The 14,379-nt window shown below is 42.4% G+C and overlaps 1 protein-coding gene across 2 annotated transcripts in view; it reads left to right on the top strand.

The window, feature by feature from the left end:
• ALPK3 (alpha kinase 3) overlaps positions 1-14,379 on the top strand; it is a 1,238,914-nt gene that overhangs the window by 671,138 nt on the left and 553,397 nt on the right. For both annotated transcript variants that reach the window (XM_069624457.1, XM_069624456.1), the window contains one exon: positions 258-3,045. In XM_069624457.1, coding sequence (XP_069480558.1) covers positions 258-3,045 — 2,788 coding nt within the window. The remainder of the gene's footprint in view (positions 1-257; positions 3,046-14,379) is intronic.

Below are 14,379 nucleotides of genomic sequence, written 5' to 3'. Positions count from 1 at the left end.
ATACACAGGTTTGCTACATTAAAACATGTGTCGGAAGTGCATTGTTTGGAAGTTATATCCTAGAGCAGGGGTCTGCAACCTTTGGATCTCAAGATGTTTTTGGGCTACAATTCCCATGAACCCGAGTCAGCATGGTCAATGATGAGATATCTCATGAGAGTTTTGGTCCAAAACATCTGGAGAACTAAAATATTGGAAGACCTATGTGTCCTAAACCTCGACTACAATTCCAATGCTAATTTGTTTTTTCATTCTAGGATGTGAACCAGAACATTAGATCCATTCGTGCTGAAGCATGTACCTTAGAGAAAGGTACAAACAATGGAGAGAGAAAATTATCAATACAAGAGCCAGTTAATCCACAAACCTCACCATCTGAATTCCATATTTCCACCCCTGAAATGCTTGAATCAGAGGTTCTAGCATCTGTACAGAAAACGTCAGCACCTGAGTCAAGTGAACCAAAACCTCCAGCACGAAAACTTAAAGGACATACTCCTGAGTCAAAGGTTTTAACACCAGCACTAAACTCTGCAACACCTGAACTGAGAATGATTCAGACGGTACAGCCAAATACAGTGCCCGAGCAAACTGAGCCAACGCCACCTGCACGCAAAACCAAAGCTCTCCTAACTGAGCAGAAAGCTTTTGAGCCTGTACTGAAAGCTACAATTGCTGAACCAAGCCAGCCAAAAACCCCTTTGCTTATACAAACATCTACAGTTACTAAACCATCTGTAACAAGAGTAGTATCAGAAACAAGCGATCCATTGACACTAGCGAAAACTTCAGAGCAAGAGAAAAGAGATGCAGAATCAGAGCTGAAATCTTCAGCTCCACAGCCAAGACGTCCAGGTGCTGATATCAAGAATTCAACACCTATGCCAAGTGAAGACACAAAAAGCAACGTAAAACAAGCTAACGCTGCTGATGTACATGTATTTATGGAGACAGAACCTGCAGAAAAAGAGAATAGCACCTATACATCTAAGACAGATTCTTTTACAATCTCAGATGTGGACTGCAGCGCTCATGAACCGATTTTGCATGCTTCTACGATGCCATTAGATCAGGCATTTGACCCACCCTTAGCTTGCATGGAATATAATTCAGACGACAGTGGGCATTTACAAACAAATCATAATGTGGAAATAGGCATGAGGCATAAATTCAGTGAGGCACACCTATTAATCAAGGCTGAAGCTATAGGAGAAGTAAGTAATAAGAAAAAGGATACACTAAGATCATTGTTAAAAGAAGGTATTCCAGGTCAACGCACCGAGATGGTGTCTGAGACAGCAGTATTTCCTGTGGAAGTTGAAATGATAGAGGATACAAAACATAATCAGCAGACAAGTGGGGCATTAACAGAGAGGTGTATGAATTGGATGGAAGAGCATCAACCGTGTTCAAAAGTTGACCTACCTAGCTCAGAGATAAAAAGTTTGCCTGCTGTTCATGAAAATATAGCCAATGTATTGAGTGTAGTAGAAGATTCATCCGAAATTGAAAGTGTAATAGTTTTGGAATGCACTGACGATAGAACACATTCACTGCCAAGTAACACAGTAGTTTCTGTATCTAGTCAATCAGATCATCAGGAAGTTTGCAGTAATGTGTTAACTGCAAATGTGCCAACTTCATCCTCCTCTTCTGATGAAAGTGTAGCTTCTTTGTTGCGCGATGCCAAGAAGGAGTTAGATACAAAAATTACAAGTGACAATGTATCTCCTACGGAGATAGATAATCCTCCAAAAGAGAAATTGTCAACCAAAGGGTGTCTTGAAGTAGAAATGAGATTGCAAATGTCTCAAGGGGAAGTCAATGATAGGAAAAAACATGTGTTGCCCGGCATAAGTCAGGCAATTGAAGAAAATGACCCTAAAATAGAAATGCTAGCAGGAGATTCATTGGAAGCGAAAGAACCCAAGAGGTCAGAGGTAACAATTCCACTAGTTTCTCAGCATACACAAGAAGTTGTTTTGGATAATATTTCAATGGACCAAGAAAAAGAGAACAGTGGGTTTGTGGCCTCGTTGAAGAATTCTTTGCTTATGCTTTTGAATATCACAAAGACGGAAATTGAAAACAAGGGAGGTACAAAAGACAAAGTAAAGGTAGATCAAGAAGACAAAGATAATCGTACACATAAATCTGTTGTCCAACACGTGGATACTGTGAGCCTAAACCCTATAACAATGATATTGAGTGATTCTGCTAAAAGTGATAATTGCAGTCCAAAAGAAGAATCATTGACTTCCAGTTCCACATCAGGAATAATGACACCAAGCTCAGATGATGATATGGTTCAAAATGTAGAAGTCCTGCAGCAGAGTCCTACAACATACAGAAAATTTGCCGAAGAGATTGATAAAGTTTTATTTCCAAACACAGACATTCCTTGCATTCCAAGAAACACACTAAAACAAGATGGAATGACAAGTACAGTGATAATTTCAAGCAAAGAAGATCTTTCAACATTACAGGTACAGAATGGGAAGATGGCTTCTGAAACTGAAGGGACATCTTTGTCAGTGCCTTCAATTGTAGTGGCTGATGTCCCTTTTATGGAATCTACACAGGCTAATGACATATCTCCTGATTTACCATTAGACACAAATGAAACGGCAAAATCTGAAGAAAACGTGTCCCTTATTCCTTCTGCAACACCACAAGAATTAGCCTTGGGTGCGCGTCGTAAAATATTTCTTTCAAAATCCAAGCAGTCAGATGATGTAGAATCTGCCCTGCATGACTCTATTGTTGTTCCCGGTAGTACAAAGAAAGAGAGTCCTACCGTCTCGCCAGGTCTTTCTAGAAGGAATCAAACCTTGTTGCAAACTTCCACATCTTCTCATTCCCCACCTGTAGAAAGACGTTCGCCAGGTGTGCCAAGAAAAATGACAACCCTTGAAGTCCCTAAGATTTATGAAGAATCAACAGAGGAAAAGACTTCAGAAAGCACTTTACTTGAAGGAAAAGATTGTTTTGCTGAAATGAAGGATGATATACAGGAACCTAAAAAAGCTAATGATCCATATAAAGGTAAGAGAACAAGGCTGTGTGTATATAACATTGAAATAAATGTGTGGTTGGCTATATCAGAGCATAGTGGTTGTGACTGCATATGCCATATTATTTTTATAAATGCATCTAACACTTAGGATATTTATCAGTCTTTCAAGAAGTCCTTTAAAGTATCGGAACAATTAGCCAAATATCAATTTCAGAATCATACATGCTGTAGTGTAATAATACTTCTAATTTGGTGTTATGTACTTAAACAGTGGCGCCTCAAATCTGGAAAGAATGGTTTCCTTAAATTGTGGCTTATTCAATTCCGAAGTTGCCCTATCATGCAGAAGAAAATTACACAAAGGGATTTTGTAACAACCAAAAACTGTGAGAATAGTTTATTAAGGCAATCAAAGAGACTTTTTTCAAGATCTTGGCTGCCCACTCTATGTATACACTCACTACCAAGAGCTTCTGGGACTGTATTTCAAAGTGGGGAACCACTCCTGTTATGTACAGAGCTTTGCAAGCACCGTGTTTTATTTCATTACTATCTTAACTGTAAGATTCAACAACCTAAATAATAGAATAAACATATTGTACTTGTTGATCACCCCATACTTTGGATAAGAATATACATTGGGAAAAGTATTTCCGCTAGCTTTGGCAACTGTTCTTGCCTGTTACTAAAACAGCATCTTCTACTGCAGCATAGTCATTTAGATGCCAATTCTGTCAAGATTCAGCATACCACAACCATTCTTGTCTTGACATATTCACCTATAATTTTTTATTGTGACACTATTTATAACACTATAACAATAGTGAGGAGGTGCAGAGTAGAAGTAAGAAGGATGAAGAAATTCTGGTTGAGCTTGACAAGATAAGGACCCTGAGACCAGAAAGTCAACAAGGGCTTAGTGAAAACCATGTAACGCTTGAGTGGGAATCTCACTTTGGGCGCAAGTTCTGGGCATTATTGAGACATCATCCCAGTTCTTGCTCCAAAGCTGTAACCAAATGCATCATTGACACGTTTGTTAAAAACAAGTAGCCTGATATTCCCACCAAGGACAAGACAAAGATGTGTGAAGAATGTGTCTTCGAGAAGAAGAACATTTTGAATTGGAGACTGATTGATACCGGACAGAGACCCTGAAAATTCTCCAATTACATTTATTTGAGAGACATTTTACCATGAATGCATTCACCCATGCCACCAGACTATTATGTATATTTGAGTTTTGCCAACAAGAAAGTAGGAAGAACAAGTAAGCAAATGGTGGGTAGAGACCCTGGAAATTTGGGATACCTTTCCCTTTAGACCTGTCAAGAGCACCTCTTTAGATATATGGCTGTTTTTAGACCAGTGGAGCTGGCTTTGGAAATTAATACAAGAACAAACTGGCAAACAAATTGAGGGACATTCTTTTCGTTTTGACCATCTTTTATGTACAGCCTGCAGAAGCCTTAGTCCGGTGAACCAGGCCATGTAGACACTGTTTTACCGAAAGAAGATAGGGGAATTTTTAACCAGGATGTTAGAGAATTAGGCTTTGGAAAATGGTTGTGTATTCACTTCCATATCTGTAACAAAGTTGATTTTTTTAGACTATACTTTCTAATGGACACATTATTCCAAAGATTCCTCATCTTGTGAAAAATCCCCTTTAACGCAGTCAGATCTGCAAACCATCTCATAGCTACGAGGTGGACCTGTGCGGCTCTGATCTAAGCCTCCTCCTCCTGTCAGCACCATCTTGTGCCAGTGTTACATGACAGATGTGTATGTGCAGATCAATGCTTAGGAACCTTCAGGGTCACTTCACAATTCTTTTAAGTTTTCAGAATGTCGCCAGCAAAATCAAGCGTTAACCCTCTTAAACCTGTTATCACTCTATGTTGGTGGTAGATCTGCACTCGTCATGTCTTTTGTACCTCAGAAAAGACCATGATACGCAGGCATGTGGATCTTGTCAGACCATCATGACCAAGGCCATAAGAGAACAGTTTGCCAGGCAATTTACCACTCTGGAAAAATATTCTGGTGATACCCAGGGAAAGGCTACGGCTCTCCGTCAGATCAGAAGAATGAGAAAAAGAGAAGAAAAAACAACATATGTTATCTACGAGTAGCTTTTCCTCCTCCTGATTTCATTCTCCATTCCCTTCGAAAAAGCATAAGCGGAATCACTTGAAGTCCAGAACAAAGGAGTCCGGTAAAAATCCTGCTTTACCCACTTCTTCTTCACCCAAGAAAAATGTGAGTCTTTTAGAAATTCAATGCTAAAAATCTATAAGCTGGATCTGAAAGGGATCAAAAATCTGCAAAGTCCAGCAAGAATCCAGTGCCATTGACGCTGATGGTTTTGGATATGATGCCTCCAACGCCAAGTAAAGAAAAACCTACAGGTGCTGTCTCCAAGTTGCTGGTGTCGTTGTTTCAATAGTAGGTCAATATTTTGGCTCTTACAGGGCTGTATTGTCCAGAGCCATAGCCACTTTGAACCTGGTTTCATCTTCAGAGGAAGTCCCTGTACAGGTTATCACTGATATGCTGAAGCCGAATATAGGAAAAGTAGTGGTTTTGCCCTGTAGTGGGGCTCTACTGGAAAAACTCAAACCAGCCTGGGAAAAACCCAGAGCTGCATTTATTGTGGACAAGGATATATGGCAAAAAAACAAAGCTTAGCCAGGAGATCCACAATTTTGAACACTTCATCCGTCAGCTGACAGAGTGGTTAATCAAGCAGCAACCTCTGGCTCCAATTTTACAGCTTTCCCTTCAGAGCCAGCGCATAGGGAGGCAAAAAGATTCGGTGCGTGGGGCGAATTATTTGTGCATCTGTAAACTAAGCTTTGAGATCCATGTGACAAGCTCCAGGCCTTGTCCTTCTTATAAGGGGTTGGGAACCCCTTTTCACAGGTAGTGGGAGGTGTAGGCAACAATCCGGCAACAGGTCCTACCCCTAGACAGAGGGCCCCAATTCCTGTTTTCCTCTCTTGTGCCTATGTTTGTGTCCAGATCGCTGCTTACTCATCTCATCCCACTGCAAGTTACTTGCCAGTGCTCTCTTTTCCCTTTTAGAAAAATCACACCTGCGCAAGAAGTAGAGGAAAATCGCCAGGATGTACCTCATGAATAGAGAACAGAAAGACCATTCAAGCAGAATTGTGATCGGCTGCAGAAATTGATAACACTGCACTGGAGAAACAAAGATACTACAGTGCTAGTGATGCACACCCTTAAGCTGTGACAGTGAGATAGAAAGAGACACATCGTCCTTACTCAGCAAAGCCCTGGTGCTCCCAAACAACAGAGAAGAGCTCGCGCAACAACCTAAAGGCCCTCTAGATCACCAGGGACAAAAAGGGGTGAAGCATTCAGCCTCCCCTTATGGTTTTAAGGAGAGACCTCATGGAGTCGGATTCAGGAACACAGACATAAGCATTGTCTTTGCCGGGTCTCCATCTTTGGTGTGTGGTAAGATCAACGCAGAATAAATGGGAGTCGCATAGTCCCCTTATTATGACTTTTCGATACACACACATGCCCTGGGCGGGGACGTCAGGGCCAGATGGGCTTGGGAGAGCTATCTAATCCTGGGAGAGAAAGAGGTTATAACCTGGGGTCAGGAACCAGAAAGTGTGGTGTGATGACTCCTACAGAGTTATCACTGATACCCTGGAAGTGGTCCACTCTCGCATGGCCATGGGACGGCATCCGGTAACTGATCCTGACCCTGGGGGTGTCATTATAAGGGAGTATCATGTGTGACGGGACGAATATCGCGAGAAGTAGGTGATGACCCCATTAGGAGAGACACGGTAGACCCCCCCTTCAAAAGAAAACACTAACATCTAAAGTGCAAATAGTATATTTTCATTCTGAGCAGAAGACCATTACACCAAATGCTCATTTAACATCTCCTGTCTCTGATAGTTTTGATTCAATGTTCCAAAACAATACAACCTTTAAAGATCTAAATTTCATATGGTCTTCATCTCCCACAAAGCCTCAAGTAATGAGACGAGTAAGAGGAAGAAGGAGTTAATGTGGATTGAAGAAAACAACAAGTCAAACATGCAGACTATTTGTCATAATGGAAGTCAGCTGCGCCAGACATTTAAACCAGGTGGAAAAGAAAGATGCAGAGTGGGTGGGGCGGGAAGCAGAACTGAAGGTGGGAGCACATGCACAGTAAAGGACCGTGCTAAGAGAGGCAGGCTCTTCCAAGCAACCCCTTGCGAGCCTGACATACCGGAGAAGCGGGAGACCGGGAGAAGCACAGTGGTTGCTGTGAGTGGACCACTGCATCACCGTCAACAGCAGCGAGGCTGCTGGGGACACCGTCTCCTGGAACAGCCGCAGTTCTGTCTGTAGGTGAATGCAAAGCCAGCGAAGGAACTAACTGAATCAGGGTCTGCAGAGCAGGGGAAGCCTTCCCCAAGTGAAAATGATGTTGCATCAGTGTGCCCTAGTCGGAAATGCCAGCAAACACTGGTGAGTCTGCCCATAGGTGCTGTGGACCCCGGGGCGTACAAACAGGCATATGGACAATTAAAAACATGTTTTGAATACCGACCAAGTAAATTGGAAAGACAAGATTTACACAAGTTCTCATATAAGAGAAGTGAATATGGGAAAAGGTGGAGTAAATATTATCACCAGCAAATGAACAGTAATGAAGAAGTTGAAAGGCAATTTATCCACAAGTCTCCATATATGACATGTCAGTTTGGGGAAAATTGGAACAAGCATTGCCACAAGCAAATAACTACCAGTGAAGACGTTAACAAACAGAACTTGTACAAGTCTCCATATATCGTCATGCCAGCAGGTGCCTCCCAGGTCGTTCAGCAGAGACCGGGAGGCTGGTGAGTGTACGTGCACTGGCATTTCCGCGCTGGCAGAGGACTTAGCTGTCATGCCCCGGTTCTCGGACGATGTGCCCCTGGCTGGTGGTTGTCATGTCTACACCTGCTTTCTTGCTGGCACTCCTGGGGTTGCGGCGGTGATGTCAGGCGACCGGTCCTGGGATCATTGCTGCGAAAGGGAGCCACCATATTTTCCACACTTTACCGGCACACGTGCTCTGCGTGCACTACGGAGCTCGGTTGCTAGACACCCAGGTACAACAGCCAGGGCATACATAGGAAGTGAGACCGAGCCCGGTGCGTCTCAACTGTTGTGTTGGCCTCGCTCTGTTTGTTCTCTTCTTCCCTCCGTACACCTGCTCTTGGTCTCTTCTTGTCTCGCCCTGTGCCTACTCTCTCTATGCCATGCCTTGCCTTGCCTGGTCCCCTCCTCTACTCTCTTGGTTCCTCTTGGGCAATGACCTGCAACTGTTATCATCTTGTTGCCCCTGCCCAGTGCCCTGCACTGTTCCTGCGCCACGTTAATCCAGGTGCACCGCCTCTGAGTGCTTTATCCTCAGTTGGTGGGGGCACGGTGGGTTTTCAGGCATCACCATCTTTCCCAGACGGCAGTGATTCAGGTATGGAGGCCCTACAGGAGTTAAGAGACAAGGTGGTGGCTCTCCGTCAGGAAGTGACGGCCCTCAAGCAAGAAAACTAGGTACTGAAAGACGACATATCACGGACTGTAGCAACACCTCTTGCAGAAAGTACCGTAGCCTCTACTGCATCCAGAAAATAGGATGGCAATCCACAGACCCTCGCACACTTTTGCAACCATTCCCGGGTCCAGTTTTTGTTCCGACCTGTACACTTTGCTGATTATAGAGCAAAGATTGGATACGTTCAGAGAAATCTCACTAGAAATGATTGGCATGGGCCACCCTATATGTTTCTGCAAGACGACCCACTCTGGATTCCTTTCCAGATTTTGGAAAGGCATTTCTAGAGGCATTCTAATCATCAAGCACCACAGCCATAGCCCAAAATCGTTTACTGGATATAAAACAAGGGACTCAAAATGTTATTCTTTATGGGAGCCGTTTACGTCAGTTAGCAAACGAGTTGATGGCCGGAAGAAACACAGAAAACCCTTTTTCGTCAAAGTTTGTGTAAAGAATATAAGAATAAGCAAGTCCATGCCCCAGAACCTGCGACTATACAGGCATTGATTGACCTGGTGATCAAGATTGACCATCGTTTAACCGAAAGCCGCGCAGAATGGTGATGAGGGGATTACAAGATGGTCCCGCCAGCAACTTCGACTGCCAGGAATCCTCCCTCAGTAGGAGAGGTTGGTGCAGAACCGATGAAGCTAGGAACAGAACGTGGACCTCTCCCTGAGGCAGAAAAAAGATGAGGTAGGAGCAAAAACCTCTGCGTCTTTTGTGGAGATGGTAGTCATTTCTTGAGCAGTTGCCCAATCCGGCCAGTTAAGCAAGGGGGAAACAAATGTGCTTGTTGTCAATAGGGAAGGAAACAACAAGCCCAATTCTCCAACCACCAGGCCTGGCCCCGCTGCTGTGCACGCCATGCCACCATACGTATTGTTTGTTCTGCATGTGTCTGTTTCAACTACTACAACAGCCTTAATCGATTCAGAAGCCTCACGCAACTACATGGATGCCAGATTCTGTGCTCACCACCTGGTACCCTCAGTGCAGAAACCATGCCCAGTGATTGTGGAAGAGGTCAATGGAACCCCATTGGTTTCTGGTACCATAACTCAAGGGATAGAACCTATCATGCTTGAAATTAACCAGCACGAAGAGACGTTAACTTTTGATTTGATTCAAACACCTTCCTACCCATTGGTATTAGGGTTTCCATGGCTGGTTCTCCATAATCTCCAAATCAATTGGGCCTCACAAACCCTGTTTTCTTGTTCTGATTATTGTACCAGGAAATTCTGTTCGATTGCTAACCTGTCTCTAATCCATCTCAATCTCATCACCTCAACCCCGGTTCAGTCTGTTTTTTGTTGGCAATGGAAACCTACGGAATATGCCAGATTTGATCAAGTGTCCCCCCCCACCTCCAGGAGACATACCGTAACCACCATCTCAACCTTTCAACTGTGAGATTCCACTATGTCCGGACAAACCGATTCCACATGGTTGAGTGTACTCCCTGACAGAGCAAGAAGAATTGAAACGCTACTTCACTCAGTGCCATGAAAAAGGCTATATCCAGCCTTCTCAGTCTCCAGTCAGGGCCCCGTTATTTTTGTGCCTAAAAATGAAAGAGCTCTTCAACCCAGTGCTGATTAGCGTCTGTTAAATGACATCACTATTAAGGACAGGTACCTGCTGCCCTTAATAAAAGACATACTAGAATCCTTGCATGATGCCTGCATTTTCACCAAAATCGATCTCCGGGGGACTTATTACCTTGTGCGAATCAAACCAGGAGACGAGTAGAAAACAGCTTTCAAGTCACCCTTTGGGCATAATGAATACCGCATCATGCCGTTTGGCTTGTGCAATGCCCCAACTGTTTTCCAATGGCTCATGTCTGTTTTTCTGACTTTTTGGGTGTCACTACTTGGGTTTATTTGGAGGATACCCTCATTTTCTTCAAGACCCTTGAACAAAGAAGAAAAGTGTAAGTTCCATTGAGAAAGGATCGAATTTCTCGATTACGTTATTGATGCTGATGGCATTCAGATGGACCCCAGGAAGATCAAAGCTATCTGGACCACACAAGTCCATGGGATGTCAAATCTGTGCAATGGTTTTGGGGATTTGCGAATTTCTATAGGCGCTTTATTCCCGATTTCACCTTGAAAACCAGCCGATGGCTCTTGTGAAAGGGTATACCCTTTTGTTGGGATGAGCAAGCCGAACAGGGGTTTCAAGCTATCAAGGCTGAATTTGTAAATGCACCTATCCTAAGATATCCCAGTGAGGAACTTCCTTATTGCCGAAACTGATGCATCCGACAACGCAGTATGATCCGTACTGCTACAATGGAATCCCAATATCAAACTTGATCATCCTATCGCTAAAATGTATTGGCAATTTACTCCAAGTGAAAGAAATGATGCCATCATAGAAAAGTAGCAACTGGAAATCAAAGACAGCTTCACCGAATGGAGACACCAACTTCTTGGAGGACAGTGGTTCCCTATGGAAGTACAAATAGATCATAAAAACCTGCAGTACCTGCACACTATGGGCCTCATTATAAGTTTGCTGGTCCGGTAGTAATGGTGCCGGTAAGATACCAGCACTGTTGCTACCGGAGCAGCAAACTACGAGATCGGATCTGGCGGGCAGAGCGGCACACGCAAGCACAACTCGTCGGATGCACCAGCACTATATTTATTTATTTATTTATTTATTTATTTATTGCATTCTTAGAGCGCTCACACAGCCCGCTGGCATCGAGGCGCTGTTACAGGATTTATTTATTTTTTGTTGCGTAATTGGTTTTTTTTAATGTCTTAGTTGCGTATTTATAATGCGCTTATATACCCAGAGGTTTCTAAGCACGGACCCAGGGATCGAACCTGTGTTGCTTCGTGTCGTATTGCTTCCAAGGCGAGCATGTTGCTGCTGAGCTATCCTCCTGGGACAAAAAAAAACAATTACGCAACTAAAAAACAAAACAATTCTTGTAACAGTGCCTCGATGCCCGCGGGCTGTGTGAGCGCTTTAAAAATGCAATAAATAAATAAATAAATAAGAATAGTGCCGGTGCATCTGACCTCCCCATTCCCATTTGAGCCCTATAGGGGCAACCAGGAAACCTGGATTCTCATTGGGGCTTGTTTCGGGGTGTCCTTAGCTTTCACCATTCAGGGTCATCTGGTCTAGGTGCAGTTGTCAGACCAAATGGTGCACCCATCACAGGTCACGCAACCAAGGTCCCTGGGCTTCTCAGCCCCACACACAAGTTTCTTGGCGCTTGCTTCTGTGTGCCAAGCCACCCTTACCTGACTCCTCTGTACTGACCTACTGGCTTTAGGGTGAAATCTTTATATTTCTTTGTCTTCTCCTTGATTACCTCTTGGCCCTGCCACCATGTGTTGTACCCCTTCTCCAAGCTGTTGCCTTGCCACACTGCATTCACTCATCAAAGCGTAGTGTTCTTGCTTTCTTGAGCCTTTAGTGTAGCCAACTGTAAGGATAGATGTAATTCGTTGTTCGACATTGGTTTCCCATGATTTAAGTTTCAGTTCATAGTTCAAAAGTGTTCCTAAATTGCTTGTTTGTTTCAATGGGAATTTTCCCTGAATGCGATATTAAATAGGCATTAGTCTTGTTTCAGGGTGAAAGTTTCCTATAGGTCGGTATTCTTTTTTATTTTTTTTATTTGTTTGTGTTTGGTTTCAAAGAAACCTTTACAAAAAATGGATAGTTTCAATACGATATACAGAATATTCATACAAAACATAGTACAAAGCTTTAACAAAATATACTTTTACAACAACATTTAAATGAATAAAAAAAAATAAGAAATGTACTTCGTTCTTGACTATACTATAAGACTGCAAACGATCGATAAGAATCGTATGATTGATATTTTTAAAGAAATCGATTTCCCATACTTCATGTTCCACCAAACTACCTCTTGAAAATATCTGTCTGTTTGTGAGACAAATTGTCCAAAATAAGTTTCACGTCCCTCGCAAATCAACTCACAATCCAGTAGTAAGTGTCGTAATGTCTCCTTTACAATAGTGTTTTTACAAAAATGACATGGAACATGCATTTTCCCACTTTGTCTCTGATTTCATAAATTTGCCCGGTTGGCAATACATTGAAACGGAACCGCATAAAGTTAATTCTCCATATCCTATCAGGAGATTTGCTTAAATATGGTTCCAATGTACCTGCCAGTTTCCAATCTGATACCATGTGACAATACACGGGTGAGTTCTTTAATTTTTCATTAGTTTCAGTCGAGTCAGCCCATTTTAATCAGATTTTTACCTGCATTGATTTCTTAAGTTCAAAATCTAGACCAATTTTGACAAGCACATTTCTAGAGGATTCATACAAAGATAGTAGGAAGTTGGATTTGCTTATACCCAATCTTAGAGGCAGGCCCAGAATTGAATATAAGTTATTACCAGATCCCAGTAAGAATTTTCTTAGTAATGCCATTTTTTCCACTCAATTAAACTTTTTTGTGATTGAAGGCCTAGTTTGTACCTAGTAGATGGCATAGGGATACATTTTTGTAGAAAATATAATATACTTTTCCAAAACTTAGATTCTATCCTTACGATAGCGTTTTCTGCACATCTCGTTAAGAATTTGAGGCCATAAATGAGCTTGGGAATAACTTTACAGGTATAGAATCGTATCAAGGGTAGCATGGAAAAGTTACAATACATCTTGTGAATTCTTTTAGTCTGTGCGATCAATCTAGACACACGCTCTTCCAAAACATTCCAGTATACACATTTGTTTATATTTACAAACACAGGGTAACCCAAGTATATAAATGATCGTCTAATTTCGAGTTTGTAATTATTTAAGCACCAACAAAATCTTACTGGTTTTTTAGTTGAACCCAGAATAAGAATGATAGATTTCCCTTTGTTTATACTTAAACCGTTGACATCAATATACTCTTTAAATTTGTTATCATTCTTTGTAAACCTATCTGTGTTCGATCGATCAGTAAGAAGTCGTCGGTATAAGAACACCAATTTAATTTTATTCCTTCTATTTTAGGAGAGATAAACGAGGCCGCGTCCATTGGAGAACCCACATCGCAGACAAAAAGATTGAACAGTGTAGAGCCAAAGATACAGCCTTGCCTCAGGCCATTCCATGTACATGTTGGAATTGATAGTTTACCTTCCTGGTTCAGCCGGACTTTGACCACGGATCCCTCATGCATATGGATTAGGAGAGATAATATGTTCCCTGGCATTCCTAGGAAAACCATTTTTGACCATAGTAGAGACCTATTCACCTTGTCAAATGCATGTCACAGATCTATACTAGTCACATAAATCGGGGGAACTTTTCCTTACATCAATTATCCTGTAAGAGTGAAACCATAAGACCTCCCAATTCAGTCCCCATACACTTTCTGAAGCCAAATTGCTTAAAATCAAATATTGCCTCGGTTCAGCCCATTCTTCTAATAATTTCAATACCAGACCAGCAAATATCTTAGAGTCTGCGTCCAGTAACGCGATGGGTCTGTAGTTATATGGGTCGCCTCTGTCCCCCTTTTTATTTATGGGGATGACGTAAGAAATTCTCCAAGAAGATGGAATATGTTTTGATACTGTGATGTTCCCAAACAACAGAGACAGGCCATTTGCCCAAAGGAATGGGTTAGCCTTGAAAATAACGTTTGCCAAACCATTGGGTCCTGCCGCTCTAGATGGATTTGAATTATTTATTTGGGCCATTATCTCAACCTCTGTAAAGTAACACTCCCAGTCAAGTTTGCATATGCTGGGGATAGTTGGAGGAGTCT

Source organism: Ambystoma mexicanum, chromosome 11 (assembly GCF_040938575.1).
Source record: "Ambystoma mexicanum isolate Mex_15411 chromosome 11, UKY_AmexF1_1, whole genome shotgun sequence".
NCBI lineage: Eukaryota > Metazoa > Chordata > Amphibia > Caudata > Ambystomatidae > Ambystoma > Ambystoma mexicanum.
The sequence above is the reverse complement of the archived record's forward strand: the minus strand, read 5'-3'. Positions and strand labels throughout refer to the sequence as shown.